The 21,663-nt window shown below is 45.4% G+C and overlaps 2 protein-coding genes across 2 annotated transcripts in view; both read left to right on the forward strand.

The window, feature by feature from the left end:
- Window positions 1-3,093, forward strand: part of cpa6 (carboxypeptidase A6) — an 80,822-nt gene extending 77,729 nt beyond the window's left edge. Inside the window, exons 11-12 of the mRNA XM_063206022.1 lie at window positions 1,445-1,529; window positions 2,826-3,093. Coding sequence (XP_063062092.1) covers window positions 1,445-1,529; window positions 2,826-3,016 — 276 coding nt within the window. The 3' untranslated portion in view covers window positions 3,017-3,093. The remainder of the gene's footprint in view (window positions 1-1,444; window positions 1,530-2,825) is intronic.
- Window positions 3,094-13,988: 10,895 nt separating this feature from the next.
- The window catches only part of arfgef1 (ADP-ribosylation factor guanine nucleotide-exchange factor 1 (brefeldin A-inhibited)), a 157,255-nt gene continuing 149,580 nt past the window's right edge, over window positions 13,989-21,663 (forward strand). The window contains exon 1 of the mRNA XM_063206391.1: window positions 13,989-14,307. Within this exon, the coding sequence (XP_063062461.1) occupies window positions 14,184-14,307 (124 nt within the window). The 5' untranslated portion in view covers window positions 13,989-14,183. The remainder of the gene's footprint in view (window positions 14,308-21,663) is intronic.

Genomic DNA, 21,663 nt, shown 5'->3' on the forward strand with positions numbered 1-21,663 from the left:
AATAAAGCTGTCCTTGATCCGTGACAAGTACTTGGACAAATATTTATTCACATTTGGAACATTAATGCTATTTCAGGTGCCAATCCGGTTTGTGAAGTTGTACTCTGATTAGTCTCTATGCTGAAGGCTGAATACAGTGTTGTGAGATTGGGCGATTTCCTGCCCATTTGAGCTGCTTACGGCCATCTATGGGTAAAATAAAAATGGCCATAAACGGGCATTTGGGAGAGTTTAGTAGATTTATGACCAAAGAAATCAATACAATTTGTTTCAAATTAGGCGGGATTTAGTGTTTCCAGGCGTTTTTTGAGCATTTTCTGAGCTGGAAATGATCAGTCACACCTTGCAAGCCTGGCTGAATACAGTGACAGGTGTAGTGAGTAGAGTTGACCTACAAATTGGTTAAGTGCTTACAAAGAAATATCCAAACTAAACTAATACTGACACCACTGTAAAGCGCTCTGAGTGCTCGAAGGAGTGGAAAGTCACTATATAAAAGCAGTCCATTTACCATTTACCATTTACAACACAGGTCTGTAACAGAACAGATAACCACCTGAATTAGCTAGAGCTTGTTAATTTAATGTTGTGTATTTGGCGCCACATGCAGGTGACCCATAACACTGCAGGCAGACACACAGATAAGTAGACAGACAAACAGACAGACAGGGCTACTGCAATACAAAAGGTTACTTGCCTTGGAAAATCCCCTAAATGCCTTAAAGAGACACTGTGCAGGAAATGGTCAAAAAAGGTACTGCAACTATGCTGCTTATTGAAATTGGGCTGCCTATTGCCAAATTTAATCTTTACATGAAAGTTTACTAAGAATTAAACACATATTTTCTTGTATGGTCCAAGTACAGTCATTTTTGCAGCTAAAAATGGCTATTTTTGGAAATTCAAAATGGCGGACCATGGAGAAGATCCCCCTTTTCATGTATGAAAAGTGCAATTTTTCCAGTTATAATGAATACTTAGAATTTGATGCTGGTGGTAAGTATTCATGAAAAAGGTAACATTAGTGAATGGGCAGCATGAATTCTGGAAATAAACAACTAAAAATCTCACACAGTTTCCCTTTAAGAGCAATGTAATATATAGAAACTTTATTTAATAAAAGAAGAAAGCTAGTGAAGGCACACATTCCATAACATACCAGTGCTCCCATATTTTAGACATGAACCTCATAGAGCTACGACTTGGATCTACTATCTGAACAATAAGCTCATTCATGGATCGGTCCAGCCTGTTCATAAACTTGAAAGTGACATTTCTCACCAAAGCCATGAAAGTAGTTAAACCTAGCTGGCAGAACAGCTGGCTTGCCCTGGTACTTCCTTGGTTTCTTCAGGAGAATCCTGAGACTGTCATTATGAGTTATAAATGTTATAGCAATGTAATATAGCTATGTAATGTTGTCTTTCTGTTGTGTCCTGCACAGGAGTCTGCTGCCCACAATGCTGTGACAGCGCTGTATTCAGCCTACGGGGTGAGGTACAGATATGGGCCGGCCTCCACTACCCTCTGTAAGTAGCACTTCCCATTCCTCTAGATCAGGGGTGTCAAACTCAGGTACGGGGGCCAAATCTGTCCCGCTGAGTAATTTCATTCGGCCCGCAACATCATTTCAAAGTATATCACAGTTGGCCCACATACACCATTAATGTACAGTGTACGAGGACTTGAACATGAAATATAGTGTTTCTCAGAAGTATGAGTGGGCCCAGGCCAATGGCACAGCTCACACTCCTATGCAACACAATATGTGCCGGTGTGTGTGAAATGAAACTATGAGTTTTAAGGGCGTGTCTGCACAATTTTAGTCCCTTTATTAAAAATAAATCTTGAGCTCAGCCCGCGACTTCGTTCCATATTTTGATTTTGGCCCTCGATCAATTTGAGTTTGACACCCCTGCTCTAGATACACCGTTATAAAACACACTTACTGTATGGCTGAGTCATTGTCACCTTGTGATTTGTCACAGCCATAGAACAGAGTAGAGGCTAACCGCTAAAAAGAGGAAGTTAAATCATGAAGCAGCCTGGAGTTAATGTGCGGTTCAGTTCTCCGCTGCAAATGGCATGTCATGCTCTCAGGCAGTGGCGGAAACAGTTGCACACAGGGCCCCGGCACAAAACAACTAACAGGGCCCCCAAAACGGCCTGCCAAGGTCATAATAGGGCCCCTGCACAAATGGGTAAGGGCCGTGTGCCCAGGGGCAAATGCCCTGCCTGCTCGCCCCTCCTATAGCTCTGCTGCCCCTGCTCTCCAGTCTTCACATCGCCAACATGGGAGCACATCAGGCCACCAGAATAGGGAAGCAAGACACAGAACAAGCAGAGAAGCATTCAAATGCCATGACATTTCTATAATGTCACTAGTGATTACTGATACACTAGCAACACAAGTTCAAATAATAATAATAATAATACAAAAATATGATGTGAATACTCCATGCCCATGAAATTCAGGCCACAATAAATTTGCAATACAATTGTAGCAGTTTGTTAATTTGCTCATTAATTAATTAATTAATCCATTCATTCATTCATTCATTCATTCATTCATTCATTCATTCATTCATTCATTCATTCATTCATTCATTCATTCTTTAAAATATATTTATACATTTCTCAGCTTATTTTAGCTATGTGTAACCCATCATATTGACATACATGTGTCTACACTGTGTGTGTCTACATTATTATTAAGTATATTTTGATGATATGTACTTTGTCCATTAAAATACCCAACGTGTGAATTTTCACAATGTCTGTGAATATCACCCGACCTATAACCTATAACACTCTTGTCCAATCAGACGTGAGTTCCGGCAGCTCCATGGACTGGGCCTATAGGAACGGGATCCCGTACGCGTTCGCCTTCGAGCTGCGAGACACGGGCTACTTTGGCTTCCTGCTGCCGGAGTCGCTCATCAACCCCACCTGCACCGAGACCATGAGGGCGGTCAAGGCCATCGCCTCGGGCCTGCTCAAGAAGTGCAGCGGCTGATCATGAGGAGCGGAGCGGAGAGGAGAGAGGAGGAGAGGAGAGGAGCGAGGAGAGGAGAGAGGAGGAGAGGAGCGAGGAGGAGAGGAGAGGAGCGAGGAGGAGAGGAGAGGAGCGAGGAGAGGAGAGAGGAGGAGAGGAGAGAGGAGGAGAGGAGAGGCCATACCCGTTTGTACTGTGCTGTAAAGGTTCCTCGAAGGCCCCTAACTGAGGTCATGACTATGGGTTGGACCTTTGAAGGTTCTCTGATGAACATCTAAGTATTTGGAAGAACCCCAATGTTTCTTAAAGGGTTCCTCAGAAAGAACCCCAATGTTTCTTAAAGGGTTCCTCAGAAAGAAAGGATGAGAGGAGGACATTTGACTTGCACCCACTGACCTAGGTAAATAAGGATGCAGAAGGGCAATACAGGTACAATACTTTAGTACCATTTAAAAGCTCCACTGGTCAACTTAAGGAGACTGGACAGATCACTGTAGAGTTTGTGGGTTTTTTTTGTTACTTTTTTTCCATTACCTTTTGTTTTGGGCAAGGGGGGGGGGAATTAGCTTGCTATGAAGGCTGGGATGTATCATTTAAGACTTTAAGCCAAACCAAATAAGGACCCAGCAAGAAGGCAAGCGGACTCAAGAGGGCATTATAATGTACTGTCTGACTGCTCAAGAGGGCATTATGATGTCCGGTGCATCTCTAATTATAATGTACTGTCTGACTGCTTTGTACTGTATCTACTGGCTTAAAAGCTTCCAAATGTCTATATACACTATATAGTTGAAAACGCCTCTACCCCGTCGCTCCCAGTGCCCATGTATAATTCGCACCCTGATCTGTCTTCATCACCATTTCTTCCTTCTCTTCCTCCTCCTCCACTTCTTCCTCCTCCACTTCTTCCTCCTCATCTTCTTCCTCTTCTTCCTCCTCCACTTGTTCCTCCTCATCTTCATCCTCCTCCTCTTCCTCCCCCACTCCTGGGGATGGTTTAGCTGTGGGGAGAGGGCACCACCCTCCTAATCTTCTTCCTCTTCCTTCTCCTCTTCTTCCTCCTCCTCCTCCTCCTCCTCCTCCTCTTCCTCCTCCTCCTCTCTTGAGGATGGTTTAGCGGTGGGAAGAGGGCTGCTGGGTGTTGAACTGCTTTCATCATCCTCATCCTCCCCCTCCTTCTTCCCTACCACCCCGGCCTCCTCCTCTTCCTCCTCCTCCCCTCTCCTACATCTCTTCTGTCTCCTCCTCCTCCCCCCTCATCCTCCTCTTCTTCCTCCTCCTCCCCTCTCCTCCATCTCTTCTCTCCTCCCTCCTCCCCTCTCCTACATCTCTTCTGTCTCCTCCTCCTCCCCCCTCATCCTCCTCTTCTTCCTCCTCCTCCTCACCCCCTCTTCCTCATCCTCTTCCTCCTCCTCTTCTCCTGGGTATAGTTTAGCTGTGGGAAGAGGCCAGTCGGGTGCTTAATGTGACTTTACTAGTGCTAGCTAATCAATGCAGTGGCCGTTAAAAGATGCCTAACAAGCACAAGATTGACAACACACACACACACACACACACACACACACACACACCCACACACACACACACACACACACACCCACCCACCCACACACACACACACACACACACACACACACACCCACACACACACACACACACACACCCACACACACACACACACACACACACACACACACACACACGAGGTAAAAAACGAAAAAACGAGGTAAACAGAGAGATGTTTTTTTCTCTCCTTTTCTCTAAGCCATTACCCGGCGGCCATCTTAAATTCCAGTCATTTCAGAACATCAAACATCAAAGAGCAGCCAAAGTCAAAGGCCAAGATCAGGAAGCTGGGTATAATATGGGGATTTGCTTTTGACTGGTGACTCAAGACGTTTTATTGTAGCGTTTTGGAGAGCGCGCACATCCAGATTAAACAGGTTCCAGACTTAAACACGATTAAGCATGAAAAGAAGAAAGGTCCGCACACTGTTACTGCTCCCGGTTTATTAACACAACGTTTCGACCATGCAGTCTGGTCTTCGTCAGGTGTACAGGTGTCCACATACACCTGGCGAAGACCAGACTGCATGGTCGAAACGTTGTGTTTATAAACAGGGAGCTGCAACAGTGTGCAGACCTTCCGTCTTTTCAAGACGTTTTATTGCCATTATACTGTGTCATGTGCAGGAGAATTGCAGAGCCATGTCCACTTGTAGGACTCAAACATCAACCACAAGACTTACAATACGGTACCACCATATCAGGAGGGTGTGTGTGTGTGTGTTTGTGTGTGTGCACGCGTGCGTGTGCGTGTGCATTCATCCGCGCGCGCGTGTGTGTGTGTATGTGCGTGTGTGCGTGTCTGTGTATGTAGTTTTTTGTGCTACAAGACAATGTTGTCATATGAGGTTCTCTCCTTCATTTAAGCCAATCAGAGATTAAAAACCTGCCATGACGACTGGTATAGATCAGGAAGCTGCATGTGCCTATTTCCTTGTGTCTGGAGGAAAGCAGAGAGAGCTGTTGTTACAGTTGTATGTTACGAGACATTACATTTATTTCTGTTGTACACAGAGGCGACTCTAGGGTAAGACGGGGCCCCAAGCGAAAATTCAAATGAATGAATGTTCACAACAAATTGCCACTACTGTAGTTTAAAGTCTTAATTGATAGTCACCGTCGCTAGGCATGGGGGCCCCAAGCAGCTGCCTGCCTAGCCTGGTGACGAGATGCGCCTCTGGTTGTACATTTGTCAGGGAAAAGCCGCACTCTCGATTACAAATCTCAAATGGATTCAATGGGATTTCATGACAAACCGACAGACGTTTTGGCCTGTTTATTTGTAAGGCTTCAAGTGTTTGAATAACACAATACTGTAGGCAAAACAATTCTGTACAGTAATATGCCAACTTGTGCCTGTTGTAATGAGATGGTTGAGTGCCTTGTACTCCTGCTTATTGATTGTAATGCCTTTCGTGCAGTGAGAGTTTTTTTTTTAGCATCACTGCACTGTGCCTCTTTTGATTGTTGTCTTCATGTCTTTTTATAGTACGACAAACAAACAAACAACAACATTAAGCTACATATTGTGTTTTGTGTAAATAATGTAAAAAAAAATCATACCTTCTTGTAAAATGCCAGGACGATTTATCAGGGACAACTTCTGGCATTATTTAGAAAATGACATGCTGTAAATGTAAGGGTATGTTTTAAGATTCTCTGCTTATGTATTTGGCTGACTTGACATTTGCGGCACGGACTTAGTGGCCCTGGGGATACAAGGTTTAATGAGACCATATGTTATTGATATACCGGTGCATTGTGTATTGTGCCTGTGGTGTTGACAAGAAAGGACCTTTCCTTTTGCATCCAATTTTCACACTGTTCATTTGAGTTTTTTTTATTTTTTATTTGAGGTTGATGGATTGTGTGTGTGTACCAGGGGCAATCATTCATTTAACTCATGTAAATAGTAAACATGCAGTGTTAGTTCAATACTATTCTGAGAAGATATATATGGCCCCGCCCCAATCAATTTAGTGCATAGTCAACTCTGAGTGTTGAATTAACACTTGTGCCGTGTCCAGACCAAGAGCGAACTACGCTGCCTGGTGGCGTGGGTAGCAGAAGAAGTTTTGCCTTGAATTCGCTGTATTCGCTGCAGACGCAGCATTGACATGTTTGATTCAGCTAATCATATAACGGGTCTGGCTTGACAGCCTGGGACTTTCAGAGATATGAACGTTCCGAATGGTTTTCGCCGAACAGGGTCAGAACGAATTCGCCTGCGATCGTCAAAATTCGCTCTGGTCGCGCAAGAAGCTTCGCTCCTGGCGAATTCGCTTTAGTAGCGCAGGTCCCGTGCCCTCCATAGAGCAATAATGACTTCAGTCGCTTCGTTTACTCCGTTCGCTCTTGGTCTGTACACGGCATTACAATGTTTAAATCACTGTGTGGAAAGCATGTATTGTATGATGTTGCAGTGTTAACTCAATAGTCAAAGGGTTGAATTTAACACTCAAATGAAATGGGACCATATAATGCATTCTCAGAATCGTGTTGAATTAACATTGCATTTATACTGGGTAGCTGCAAAGGAAAGTAGCACGGGTGTGTCAATGCAATGCAAAACCCCCCAAAAAACGAAAACAAAACAAAACAAAACAGGGCTGGAATAGTGAATATTTCTTTGAAAATGCCATTTGCAGCTATTATAAGTGCCTCAAAAGTGTGTTATTATCTGAGGGTGTGTGAATATGGAGAGGAGCACATTGTGAACAGCCACGTGGTTACACTCCTTCAGAAAACTGCACTCACATGTATCACACCACATATCGAGCTCTCATCTCAAAATTATTTTGTAATAAATGTATTTTATTCTTTTATATATGAGATGTTGTCAAGTGTATTATTTCATCAGATTATCCCTATAACAGTGTAAGGGAGAGGGTATTATGAATGTGACACACACACACACACACACACACACACACACACACACACACACACACACACACACACACACACACACACACACACACACACACACACACACACACACACACTCACAAAACTTACCTTAAAGGAGTCTGTATTGAAAAATCTGGTCCTGATCCTTTGAATTCCTGATCAGGTTTTTAATAATTCATCAATGTGCTGCTGTGTGTATTTTGTCGTATGGTTTGCTTTGTGTGCCTTTATCAACACAACACCTCATCAGTCTTCGACCTTCGACTAATATTTGAATACACTTTCCTCCTTTGCAGCTGCTGTAATACATACAGAATAGCCTTATATTTCCCTCGGTGACATGTTGCTCAACTAATAATAACAACACAAATCATGTCCACAAGTCAACATCAACAAGAAATGGGCATTTGGCATGGACAATTTATTGTCAATGACGAAAACAAAAATGTGTTCAAAGGTTAGCATGAAGCTTTACTGAAGTTAAAACTGTGTAGGCTAATAGTTGTGTGAACATCATGTCACAAAGCTCATAACCTGCTAATCTGTGTGTTTATTGGGAAGTCTTCAGTGTTTCCCAACCTTTTTAGATGCGTCCTAGTGTGACGGAGGTCATCTTGCACCTGTTCACCCCCCTCGGGGATCGAACGTGCGATCTCGTCAACTACAACGGTCCGGCAATGGGAGACAACGGCACAAGACTGTATGAGGCTATCGGAGGGAGGTTTACCAACGTTCCACGCCAACTCTGCTAGTTAGCCTCCGTTACATTCTCCCCCTTAAACCTCACTCCCAATCCGGGTCGAACGGCACCACTGTGACAGAGGTCATCTTGCACCTGTTCACCCTCCTCGGGGATCGAACATGCGACCTCGCCAACTACAACGATCCGGCAAAGGGAGACACAGTACGATACTGCTGGGCCAAGAGACTAGTCTCTCGGCCCAACGGCACGAGACTGTATGAGGCTATCGGAGGGAGGTTTTACCAACGTTCCAGGCCAACTATGCTAGTTAGCCTCCGTTACACTCTCCCCCTTAAACCTCACTCCCAATCCGGGTCACGACACCACTGTGACGGAGGTCATCTTGCACCTACTCTGCTAGTTAGCCTCCGTTACACTAGCATCTCTATAAGAGGGTATGTCCGTCCGTTGGTCTGTCTGTCTGTCTGTCTGTCTGTCTCTCTCTCTGTCTGTACATCTGAAACGCATTCTTTAAATTGTAATTCCCTCCTGTGTCCACAAGGCGTCAGAGCTTTTGGCCTGGAGCTGCATAGACGGACGCATCCTTGTTCCCCTGTCGGACTTGTTGTCTTGCACACCACTTAAGCCTTTTAGTCATACCTTGAAAACCCCCTCTCTGTCTTTTCTTCTATCCCAATGTCACTATGCTCCATCGCATGTGTTTGTTAGTATTACATTTGTTCCACATACCCCCTGGTGTACTGTGTCTTTGCATACCCCTACACCAGTGTTTCTCAAACTTTTTCAGACTGAGGACCACTTTGTTCCCCTAAAAATGTTCAGGGACCACCTGTCAACTGAATTGTGATTTGATGGGTGCTAATTTGACACTGCTCATTTCAAAGCAGATCACTTACTTTTTATTTACATTTATAAGCCTGTCATATTGTGGTGAAAACATGACTTGAGCTATGTTTAGCTTTGTAATATTGTTACAAATATAGGCTACTGCTAGCTTGTCATGGAAAAGTAGAAATCCCCTCGCGGACCACCTGAGCTCTGTCGCGGACCACCAGTGGTCCCTGGACCACACTTTGAGAATCACTGCCCTACACATACCCCTGGTTGGGAAACACTGTTCTAAGCAACTTCATACAGTAAATAGCATCTGTCAAATTAATAACATTAATCGAAAAATACTAACCTGATTTACATCATCTGGCTGCGTTCGGCTACGTCACGCGGGGGCGTTCCCATGCCTCACTACCCCGAAAAGCATATCAGATGGTAAGAATCAGGTAAGAAAAATACCACTCTGACCATAAACACACTGACCTAAACATCACTCTAGCCTTAGAAAAACATGGCACCAACTTGATAAGCTCTTTGTTTTGAACAGCCTATTGCATGTGCATGGTCATTGTAGCATCTAAAATTGAAACTGTGAAAGTGAAGTGACGTGAAAGCCCAACTGGGATCTCCAACTCCCATTGTCATTGTGACACAGCGTTTCACAACACACAAGTGAACACTGCACGCAACGAAAATGCATTTATACCTCGCTCATGCAAGGGGGCGGCCCCCAAATGGCACCCGAAAGGGAGCAGTGCGGTACCTTGCTCAGGGTACCTCAGCTCAGTCATGGAGGAGGATGAGGGAGAGCACTGGTTAATTACTCCCCCCACCAACCTGGTTGCCTGGTTAACACCAGACCTAATCACAAGTGAGATTAAGTGTCTTTCAGATCGAAACGATTGTGTAGAACTAAAGGCAGTATGGGAGTTCCCAGGCTACCAACCTGGTGGGTCGGGAGTCAAACCAGCAACCTTTGGGCGACAAGTCTGACACCCTAACCGCTTACCCATTGCATTTTGAAGGAATGTTCCTCCTTCCTGTGTGTGCTATTGATCTGAATTTGAAATGCCTGAATGTGAATACCAAAAAGAAACCAAATAATAGAATTTTGTGGGGGCATAATTATGGAAATTGAGAAGTGGAAGCGGTAGGCTGTGTAGAGTAGTGTGCTATGCATGAACTAACAATTTGATTGGGAATTGCCAACGGAGCTGTAGTAGCATGGCAGTTTATCAGCTCACAGCTAATATGTGGCACAGAGACAGAGTCAGTATAACTCACACACAGGCGCACAGGGTGTGTGTGTGTGCGTGTGTGTGTGTGTGTGTGTGTGTGTGTGTGTGTGTGTGTGTGTGTGTGCGCGCCAGCGTGCGCGCGAGCGTGCGTGCGTGCGTGCGTGAGAGAGAGAGAGAGAGAGAGAGAGAGAGAGAGAGTGTGTGTGTGTGTGAGATTGAACCTGTGTGTGTGAGAAAGAGAGAGACAGAGAGAGAGAGAGAGAGAGAGAGAGAGAGAGAGAGAGAGAGAGAGAGAGAGAGAGTGTGTGTGTGTGTGTGTGTGTGTGTGTGTGTGTGTGTGTGTGTGTGTGTGTGTGTGTGTGTGTGTGTGTGTGTGTGTGTGTAGATGAGTGGGATTGGGGAGAGGGGCATAAGGAGTCTGGAATTTTATTTTAATTAGATCACAGGCCTGTGTGGTGGGTGGGTGGGCCACATGATCTGCTTGCATATAGAGCCGGTAAGTTAATATCATTCACAGCCAATATGATTCCCCACCACAGATTCATATCAATGCTGCAGATGTCTTCATGAAGGAGTTGGATAAATCCCTTCTTAACGTGACAATCTGTGTGACCTTTTGGGCAGCAGCAGGTGGTTGGCTTTATCACGCTTGGAGAAGTAAAATAATGTCAAAATCGTGACAGACGGAGATGCAGACTCATCCCATCAGGACCCGCTCCAATGCACAGAGCATATTTTGTCACGCAAGTTGGAAAACATAGATTACTACATTGGGTAAAATAATGTTTATTTGTGTTGTTTTGCCATTAAAGGTCAAATGTGTAATAAATAATCTACAGTACCCTTCTTCAAACTGGCCCAGGCATGTTTTATTCTCCGAGTTGCCTCTGTTTTTAAGCCTGTGTTTTGCTGAGCAGGTGGCATGGTGTGTAGCCTACTGTGTTTTGCTGAGCAGGTGGCATGGTGTGTAGCCTACTGTGTTTTGCTGAGCAGGTGGCATGGTGTGTAGCCTACTGTGTTTTGCTGAGCAGGTGGCATGGTGTGTAGCCTACTGTGTTTTGCTGAGCAGGTGGCATGGTGTGTAGCCTACTGTGTTTTGCTGAGCAGGTGGCATGGTGTGTAGCCTACTGTGTTTTGCTGAGCAGGTGGCATGGTGTGTAGCCTACGCTTTAAGCACTGGCTACAGGGAGAGGCTGCTCACTAAATATTTCAAAATCGGTAAACTAATCCGAGGGCCCGATTACATAATCTGAGCGAAGTCGCCTCGCCTGAGTGTTGTGAGGGAGGGAGGGGCAGCGTTTTCAGTACACGCTCGGCTCGCCTCCGCTCTCCGCTCTCTTCTCCTCTACTCAGGAGCCTGGCTGGCTGGTACACAGCTTATCACAGTGTTATAGCCAGGTCAGAAAGGGGTTGATATAGGCTAGCCTACTACAGGTCGCCGGACATGCAACACTAAGCCAGAGATGTGGGTGGGATTTATTATTAGGCTATCACATAGGATATGATGACATACTGTAGGCTACTGTATCACAAGCTGCCAGCTCCCTTTGAATGAATGTATCCTGAACAGTTATGCTATCCTGTTTGTCCCACAAATTTAGTTTCATATTTGGTTATTAGGCTATTACATTGATTGTAGCCTATAGAACAATCATGGGCTTATTATTAGGCTGTTGTTGTTGTTGTTGTTATTATTATTATTATTATTATTATTAGGCCTATTATTATTTCAGTGGAAGTTAATGTTAGGCCTGTAGGCCTAATACAAAATTGTATTAGCCTATATAGCCTATATAATACACCATATAATAGGCTATTATTTGAAAAGTGATAGCATTTTCAAATGTTGTGTGGTTTATTTTATGTCCACAAGCTAATGTTTGATGTTTATGTTTACAAAAATAAACACACAGTAGCCAGAGTGTGTACTGTATCAACGTGCCCTCCTCCCTTGCACACAGGCTAGCCTACTCCTCTCTCTCTCTATCTCTCTCTCTCTTCCTTCAACCTCTGCTTGACTCACCCTGTAGCAACCCAATGTAAGTAGGCGGCTGGATGTGAGTGCCCGGATATCCGCCCGAGTATTTGCATGCATTTGCATTCATTTCCGCCATCAGGAATGCTTTGCGGTACCACAGCTACCCTATGTGAGTCGCGCTGTGTCGCCTGACTGTCCCTTCTATAATATGACTGTAGCCTACCGTAACAACTCGGCCTCGGTCCCCGCGGCAAATATCCACCACACCACCACGGGTCCTCTGGTGTTGTGACCGTTTTAGGATCTTTTTTCATATCCAATACTTGCACATTAAGAGTGACAATTCCATCATGGATGTTTAAACGATATGTGCGAATGCAGTCATGTTGAATTTAGGGTGGCCAAACCATGCCATGTCATGAAGAACGTGCATCACATTATTTAAACAGCTCGTGTAAACGGTTATCCTGAGTGCCCGTGTCTTTTTGGAGATCGGAGGCTTGATTAGCAATGGGAGAGAAATTAGTTGTGCGTGCGCACACGTCTGCACAATAGGCTGTCCACCGGACACGAAGTTACTAGCTCCAATATTTCAGCGTCCCGCTTGATTCTGTACTGACACTTTTAAGTTTACGTAGCACAATCAAATGAATAGGCTATGTCTAAATTATAGGCTCTAGTCTCCAATGTGCCTAGTTTCACGTGTTCTTGGCATCAATCTGCACAATAGGCCTATGCGGCATAACTTTTCGAGGGCTACATTTAGACCGGGTAAAGTATCGAGCATGGTCTGTCCCTTCAATAATATTAAGAGTGTCCCGTAACAACTCGGTCTCGGCCCCCGCCGCAAGTATCCTCCACCACGAAGGTCCTCTGATGTGACCGTTTTAGGATATTTTCATATAATACAGAAATAAGAGCGTGCGCGCGCGCCTCTGACTGTATCTAGACACGGAGGGAGAATGGCTCCAATATTTATATTCAGCGCCCAGTTTAATTCTGCACTGACACTTTTAAATGTTATGCCCAGATATTCTTTTAACTTGTTGGATATCCTGATATTATGTTTCACTAATGTAAGGAGTAAAACTCAGAAACTTCCCGGGTGCTAGCTACATTTAGACTGGGTAAACTCGTGACTTTAATGCCTTCCGAAACGGGCTATTCCAGTGTCTATTTTAGACTATAGCCTAGCCTTGTGCAAAACTTTTTATTTAACATTGCGAATGGGCAGGATGATTTGCTTAGACACGCACGTGCTTCAGAGCAGCTAGAACTGTGCAAGGTGACTGCTGCAGTTTTCAGCTCAGTCCTCCTGGATAATAAACACAAAATAATGCCGACGAGAAAGTAACGCCGTTATCTTTTGATGAATTCCCTTTGGGTGCCCGGTTGAGACAGTTTAATTTTCACACCCAAATCAATTCGGTTTTAAGTTATAATTTCATTGTATACTTTTTATTATTATTTTGATGTCACAGGGTCTATTCCTTTGATTGGGAGATCAAGGAACTTTCTGGTGTCGCCGAAACGGCGATGTGCGGTGGGCTCTTTACGCACGGCACCTATGTCCCTCCTTCAGTCAGACTCAAATCGGACCGAAATCAAGTAGCTGAGGTTAAACTGTCGTAAATACACGACCGAACGCGAGTAGCTGAGGTAAAATAGACGTAAATACTCGGGCGGATATCCGGGCACTCACATCCAGCCGCCTACTTACATTGGGTTGCTACACACCCTACCCTGCCTCACTGCGGCCGTTTTCAACGTGCGTGACGTCGTTTCCTTCCAACATGGCGCAGGCAGGTTGCTGATGGAAAACTGAGGGATTTACCCCACCTTCTGGGTTTATTTATGTTTGTCTATTAAAGTAAGAATCGGTGTAGTTTTCAAAGGAATATCCATAACTGAAGAAAATCTCGCCTTTGGGACAGGTCCTCATCGGCCCCGTTACAGCGCGTCATGTATGAAGGCAAAAAGACGAAAAACATGTTTTTAACCCGAGCTCTGGAAAAGATATTAGCCGACAAGGAGGTTAAAAAGGCTCACCATTCTCAACTGCGCAAAGCTTGCGAGGTGGCATTAGGTGAGTTTGATTCAATACATCATTGCAATTTGGGTTAGTCTTAGATTTGCACACGTCATGCATCTAGCGCTAATCTTACCGGTGAGAGGTGGTGGTGTTGGGTTGCTACATTGTTGCAACAATTTACTGCTAGCTCCCATGTAGCCTGCAAAATGTACAGCCATTCGCGGAAGTTATTGTTTAATTCGCGAAACAACAATGTTGTGGCAAACGTGCATTGATCTGATTGTCATGTGGAAGTGGATTTGACTGTTGGCAAAAGTGCATTTGTATGTTAATCAGGTGTGAGCGGACGCCAGAAATAAGGAAATGCTAGACTGACAGGTCTGTCTTCCTTGTCAAATGAAAGGGCTAAAACCTGCTTCGTGTCAACCCATGCCATCAAATAGACATCAAACTCCATTCTGCAAAACGATTATAAAGACACGATTTAATTTCCCCCTTAGCAGGAAGCATTTGTCGTCAATCCGTAACATAATAGCCCATGGCACACTGTAGGCTATCGTGTTACTAAATAGAGGTGGGGAATTGCACACGGCTATTTATTTTCAATCCGACTATTTGGTGTCGGGGCTTGGCGGTGTGGCCCGGTAACAGGGTGCCAGCCAGTGCATGACGGAACATTAGCCAAACCCTATCATGTTATTGTTTGTATTAAGATTGGATGTGTCTGACTGTCTGCCTATTATACGCCCTCCCTCCGGTGCCCGACTAGCATAAACAACAATGACTTGGCTTAATGGAGGAATCTCGCTAGCGGATCTGCTACCCCACACGACCGGTGGGTAGCGGTGTCTGGTGCCTGTGCCACTGTGGATTGGAGGCTGCAGCTGCTTCAGAGTTGATGTCTGTGTCAGGCTCGACGGCCTCGCCTCAGTTCATCATCACTTGCACGGGAAGAAAAACGATGGGTCTGACTGTCTGTCACATAAGTTAAGGAAGTGTCAGGCTTGACAAGTGCCCGTTTGCCTGCCCAGCTCGCTGCACCTCCGTGCTAGTCGCTACACCTTTTCCTTTCTCGTGTCTGGCAAACCCCCCTCTCTCGCCCTGCCAAACCGCAGGGGAAACACACCCTACGCCAAAAATCCCAAACACAAACGCAGGGCCATACTTGTTTTGTTGTATCACTTTGACAATAATATTGTGACTTCACTCTATTAGATTTAAACAACTGGTGAATTGTAGGCTAGGCTACACACAGCTTTGGGAAGTGAACTGTAGGCTACCCAGCTTTAGGCAATAGTTGAGTTTCCCCCCTTATGTTTTGCTGTGTTGCACAAGGCAGGATGTACCGGTACTGGCAGAAAGGCCACACGAGGTAACCTGACAGGCAGTGCTGTCTTCAGACTCACACACTCAGAGACCAGAACTAGCCTGCAGCTTCTGGTGGCCTGCTCTTATCAGTGCAGTGTGACCCACTTCGTCAATGTCAAACTTGTTGTGTTTATTTGCAATAGGCCTATGAGTCTGCTTAATTCAGCCCCCGCTGACTGTCATGCACATATATCAAGACGGCTTCATCACTCTTCTGTATGCCATTTGGGCTACTGCTGGCTGAAGCGACTTCCTGTAGAGAACATTAGTTCTGTTGGTCATGGTGGATGCAGTATTAGCCAGGATCAGAGGCATACATGTGAAATGTATACTATGAAGCCCCCCAAAATAAATACCTCATACTTTTTTTGTTGAACAACTTTATTGTTTACATTCACAATACAAAATCCTCGTGTTTTTAGGGGCTAGGTCAAGGTGGCACAGCTGTTTACTGTGAGAGTGGCTGGCCGTCTTAACGATAAAGGGGTTAACCCAGGCTGCTGGGGGGGGGGAAGAGCCTCTACTGTGCTGGGGGGAGAGAGGAATGAGGAAGCACTGGGCCCACAGTACACCGTTACACTGGCGGTGGTTAAATTATTCATGTTGCAATGGTGGGGCCTCAACCACAACAACAATTGTATTGCACACATGTTTGATGTCTGACGCCATCTGTGTCTTCCGGCTGGAACGGAAGCTCATTGATGTTTTCAGAGAGGAAGGGATGGAGAGAGGGAGGGATGGAGAGATGGTTATTATGTGGAGCTTCTGGAGTAGTAAGGCAGGGTGTTGGCTGGACTGTCAATGCAAGTGTGAGGCGGTGGTGTGCGTGTGCACATCCAAGACCCTGGCGCAGAAAACTATAAACTTAAAGATAAATGTCCGCACACTTGCTTCCGTTTTGATTTTCTTTCCATTCCTTGAATAGCTCAGACAATTCTGATGAAAAGCGCATAGCTCGAAAACGTTCACTTGAAAAAGAAAAGAAAAGCAAAACAGTAGCAAGTGTGTGGACATTTATCTTCATGCTTATTGTTAGTGCCAGTTCTAAACGCCTCCCTGTGCTGCTCAGAGCAGTCTAGAACAACTCCCATCTCAGACGACTGTAGAACTTTTGGTCAAACTAATGTAAAACTCTCACCTCCTGGAAATGATATAGAAAATAATCTCAGACTAATCTAGTAGTCCATCAGCTCCACTCTGGCTAAGAACCGTCTGGAGCTCTAGACCTGGAAATATGTGGTGTAGCATTCCAGTGGCTCTCTGTGGATTTTCCTGAGAATGTTGAAAAGGCATGCCACTGCTACCAAGGCATCTCATAAGCAAGTGTGCACCCCCAAAAGAGCCCTTTAAAACGAATACCCCCACTACCCAGGCACTCCTGGCAACTTGTGATGGATACATTGATACTCAATGTGACGTACATGCTGTCTAATACCATACTATTTGAATATTTATCTGATTGACAAATGACATTTTTTGGATATTTTGTGCAGCACAGCACTGCTTATTCATCTTTCCAAGCTAAGTTATTTTCAGTGTCTGGCTGGCTACTGAAGGAGGAAGAAAACAGCACAACATGAATTTAATCTACCTGCTGACTCTTAACCTCTCCCTGGGCGGGACTTTATTAGGTGTGTGTGTGTGTGTGTGTGTGTGTGTGTGTGTGTGTGTGTGTGTGTGTGTGTGTGTGTGTGTGTGTGTGTGTGTGTGTGTGTGTGTGTGTGTGTGTGTGTGTGTGTGTGTGTGCGTGCGTGTGTGTGTGTGTGTTTGCATCAGTGTGAGAGATTGGCAGAGCAACACACACACACACACACACACACACACTGAGAAGCACAAACGTACACAACCAAGGAGAGGAGAGGAGAGGACAGGACAGGACAGGACAGGAGAGGAGCGAGGAGGGGAGGAGGGGAGGAGAGGAGATGAGAAGAGAGGAGAAGAGAGGAGAGGAGAGGAGAAGAGAAGTCAGAGAAGAGAAGAGAAGAGAAGAGAAGAGAAGAGAAGAGAAGAGAAGAGGAGAGGAGAGTCGGAGAGTCGGAGAGTGGGCTGGCATAACACTTCCATCTCATCAGTAGGCCAGGCCATCAGTTCTCTTCCCGTCTTCTCTGCAGTAAAACCTCAGGGTTTGCACATGCAAGGAGGAAGCTTTTTAAAATCTTATTTTTCCTCATTCAGAGTAATGGCGCCCAAAAGTTATAAATATGATTTACGTCAAGGCAGGCAGGCTGCAGCGACTATTTCATTTGCAGGATTCGCATGGTTTGGCCAAAGTCGACTCAGGGGACACTAAGAAGCGAAACGGGCCATAACTCACACGGAGCGGGCCCATCAAAACGGAACCAGCGCCATTTGCATTCCATAAAAGTCTTACTGCATTAATCAGTTTTGCGGACCGGACCCTGCTGTTGGCTTAAACGACTGATCAATGGTTTTATTTTTTTGGTATGATGTGTGTGTCTGCTGCAGAGTTTCCGTTTATTTATTTCTTTATCTTTTTAATCTCGAGAGAGGATCGGAAGCTGTCCGTGTGTGGCCGGCCACTCTCTATTCTCTCTCTCTCTCTCTCTCTCTATTCTCTCTCTCTCTCTCTTCCTCTCTCTTCCTCTCTCTCTCTCTCTCTCTCTCTTCCTCTCTCTCTCTCTCTCTCTATTCTCTTCCTCTCTCTATTCTCTTCCTCTCTCTCTCTCTCTTCCTCTCTCTCTGTCTTTACTCCTCTTATCACAGTCATATATACACTGGGGGACTCTGGGACTTTGAAACCTCATCAGACAACTCATTTCCTGTCGCTGCTGTTACCTTTTCATGTATTCATATAGTGCAGTATAAGTTACTGCCAGAGACGATTGAGAAGGAGAAGAAGAAGGTTCATGAGGAGTTTCTCCCGGAATCAGTATGACGTAAGAGCAGAGATTCTTTAAGTATATAGAGATATGCCAATGTAATAGGTTGCTATGGGCACCTAACGCGACCAGGTTCCGGTCTGCCTAAAGGGCCGTGTCATAATGCTCCTACAAAATGAATAGAACAGTCCTTAGGTCTGCCTAGGTCTGCCTAAGGGGGGCCATAGTAGAACCAGGAAACAATGGGCCAATGGAACCTCTCTCTCTCTACTCTCTCTGGTAAGAGTTCTTAGAGTTCTGGCAACCGGGGCGCAGGAAGTTGGTTGGTGGCATGATTCACAATTTGTCTACAGTATGTCTGCATGGGAAAGTAAGAAACGTAATTTCATGCATGTCAGTTGAATAAGACAGTGCATTTCACTACATGTAGCAGATGCTTCTATCCAAAGCCGCTAGCCTGGTATTTCTCCGGCTGTCCTGGTATCCACCCAGGCCTAGAGCACCTGATGTCCATGCAGACCCTGCTCTCCAGTCACAGTGTCATGGGGCTGTGAGGGCAGTCTTTCTCTCTCTCTCTCTCTCTCTCTCTCTCTCTCTCTCTTTCTGTCTCTGTCTGTCTCTCTCTCTCTCTCTCTCTCTCTCTCTCTCTCTCTCTCTCTCTCTCTCTTTCTGTCTCTGTCTGTCTCTCTCTCTCTCTGTGTCTGCCTCTCTCTCTCTCCTGGCCAAACAGCCTTCGCTACACAAGAGTTAAGACGGTCATGCGAGGTGCCTTTAGTGTTTTTTCATCGAGCCTTCATAACAGAGGTCCACTCAGGAGACACACACACACACACACACACACACACACACACACACACACACACACACACACACACACACACACACACACACACACACACACTTCACGCACACACATATACACACACACACGAGGGGTCCCCCAGCACTCCACTCCATCTCATCGCTGCTCACATCCGGCCCAGACCTGGCTGTAACGTGGCCCAGATCCGGCTGTAACGTGGCCCAGCTTCTCTGGGTTGGGTCTCCTCTGGGTTGGGCCGTTTACCAGTCAGCTGTTGAGATCCGTGGGGGTGTTTTCAACATTTTCCTCATTCCTCCGTTCCGTTCCACGCTCACAGGGCTCACAGCTGCATGCGAAGGGATTTTGTGAGCTGCTTGTCATTTCTCTAAGAATCGAGCCGCCACAGTCACAGCCGTTCCTAGGAATTTCACTATTTTTTTCTGTTCTTCTAAGCCGTCGTCTCTCCAGGAGGAGCGAGTTTAATGTGGAAGGAGCAGATAAAGAGAGCAGGGGTTCTGGTTTTTACTGCTCTACCACCACTCCACTCCATTCACAAGTTTTTCTCTCTGTTTTTTTCCCTTTCAAAGCAGTCTGGCTGCCCTTAATGTACAGACTACCTCATTGTTGCCGTGTCAACAACAGTAGAGTTCTGTTCTAGACACCGTGGTAACTACTAGCTGCCCTTCCAGATCCCTTGACAACAGTAATACTATTCTAGAAGCATGTGGGCCCAGCACTGCCTCGGGATTCCATTCATTCAGATTTCTGTGAGAGGAACAGGTGGATGCAACAAGGCCATGTCTACATCTAGCCAGATATGCGTATTCATCATTAAAACCATACACGGCCGTCCACACTTTCATTTGTGTGTCATTTTCAGAATGTTTTGTGATTAATGAAGCTGGTATTTTCAGATTTCTCCACGTCTGTAGTCGTTTTCAAAAAGCTTCATTTTCGGTGTGGGGATTCTGTGTATTAATTTACACTGGAGGTGTTAACCGCTACCGTGTGTTTTGTGTGTTCAGGGCCTATGACTGAGAGTTTATTTAGTCTACTATAATCCTCCCGTAACTGAAGATAAAGCTTGCATTGAAGTCTCTGTATTAGTTTGTTTTAAGTATTAGTTTAGCGAGGCCTGCTACTTCCATACATTACCATGTTGTGGGTCGACATTCTTTGAGGATATAGAGGTAGCCTGTACTAAGAATGTTAAGCCCTCTTTTATTAAACATGAAAACGTAAAAAAAAAATACAAATTGACCCCAAGAATTTCTCCCGGAGCCTGTTCCATAATTAAGAGGCTGTAGGCTGTTGAGTTTAGAGTAGAGTAGAGTAGAGTAGAGTAGAGTAGAGTAGAGTAGAGTAGAGTAGAGTTGAGTAACTTTATTGATCCCAAGGGGGAAATTAAGGAAAATGTTGAAAACACCCCCACGGATCTCAACAGCTGACTGGAAAACGGCCCAACCCAGCGGAGTCCCAACCCAGAGGAGCTGAGCCACATTACAGCCTGATCTGGGCCACGTTACAGCCGGGTTTGGGCCATGTTACAGCCGGGTTTGGGCCAGGTCTGGGCCGTGTTCAGGTTTGGGCTTTCCCTTCAGTAGCACACAACAACACGAGGCGAGGCGGTAGCACCTGCAGTATAAACAAGCAGTTACCAGCTCACTCTGGTGCCATGGAGGTCACTTTATTCTCAACCAACAAACACGTGCAGGAGATTTTTTTTCAAAATATTTTTCTGGTCTTTTTATGCCTTTATTGTGACGAGAAGGTAGTAGAGAGACAGGAAATTAGCTTGGTGACTGGGGAGAGAGGCAGGGAGGGTTCGGCAAGTGATCTCGGGCCAGAATCAAACCTGGGTTGACTTGCCATTTTTTGCTGTCAAGTGCCCGGCCGACTGAGCCATGCCTAGGCCGTTCAGGAGATATTTATAATGAAGCATTTACACTACATCAGGGGTCAGGAACCTTTTTGGTGGAGAGAGCCATAGGTTCCTGACCCCTGCACTACATAATAATGCATGACGTTTAGCAGGCGCCTTTCTCTAAAGCAGTGTTTCTCAAAGTGGGGCACAAGCCCCCCTGGGGGGGCGCGGAGGCATCACAGGGGGGGCGTGTGACATCTGATTTTGGGTCCACCCCCCCCCCCCCCCCCCCAAGGAAATTATTTCCTGTCTCGCCAATAAGCCAATACGTTTTAAATGTCAAATTAAATGTAAATTGTCATATAGGAAATGAACACACATCTGCATTCCACTGCAGTCCCTCTTTGTTGGGGGGCTCGGAAGCATCCAGACCTTCCGAGGGGGGGAATGATGGGAAAAGTTTGGGAAACCCTGCTCTAAAACAACTTTCAAAGAGGATGTACAAAGCAAAATGCAGACTAATGAGGGGTGTATAC

The sequence above is a fragment of the Engraulis encrasicolus genome, chromosome 9 (assembly GCF_034702125.1).
Source record: "Engraulis encrasicolus isolate BLACKSEA-1 chromosome 9, IST_EnEncr_1.0, whole genome shotgun sequence".
NCBI lineage: Eukaryota > Metazoa > Chordata > Actinopteri > Clupeiformes > Engraulidae > Engraulis > Engraulis encrasicolus.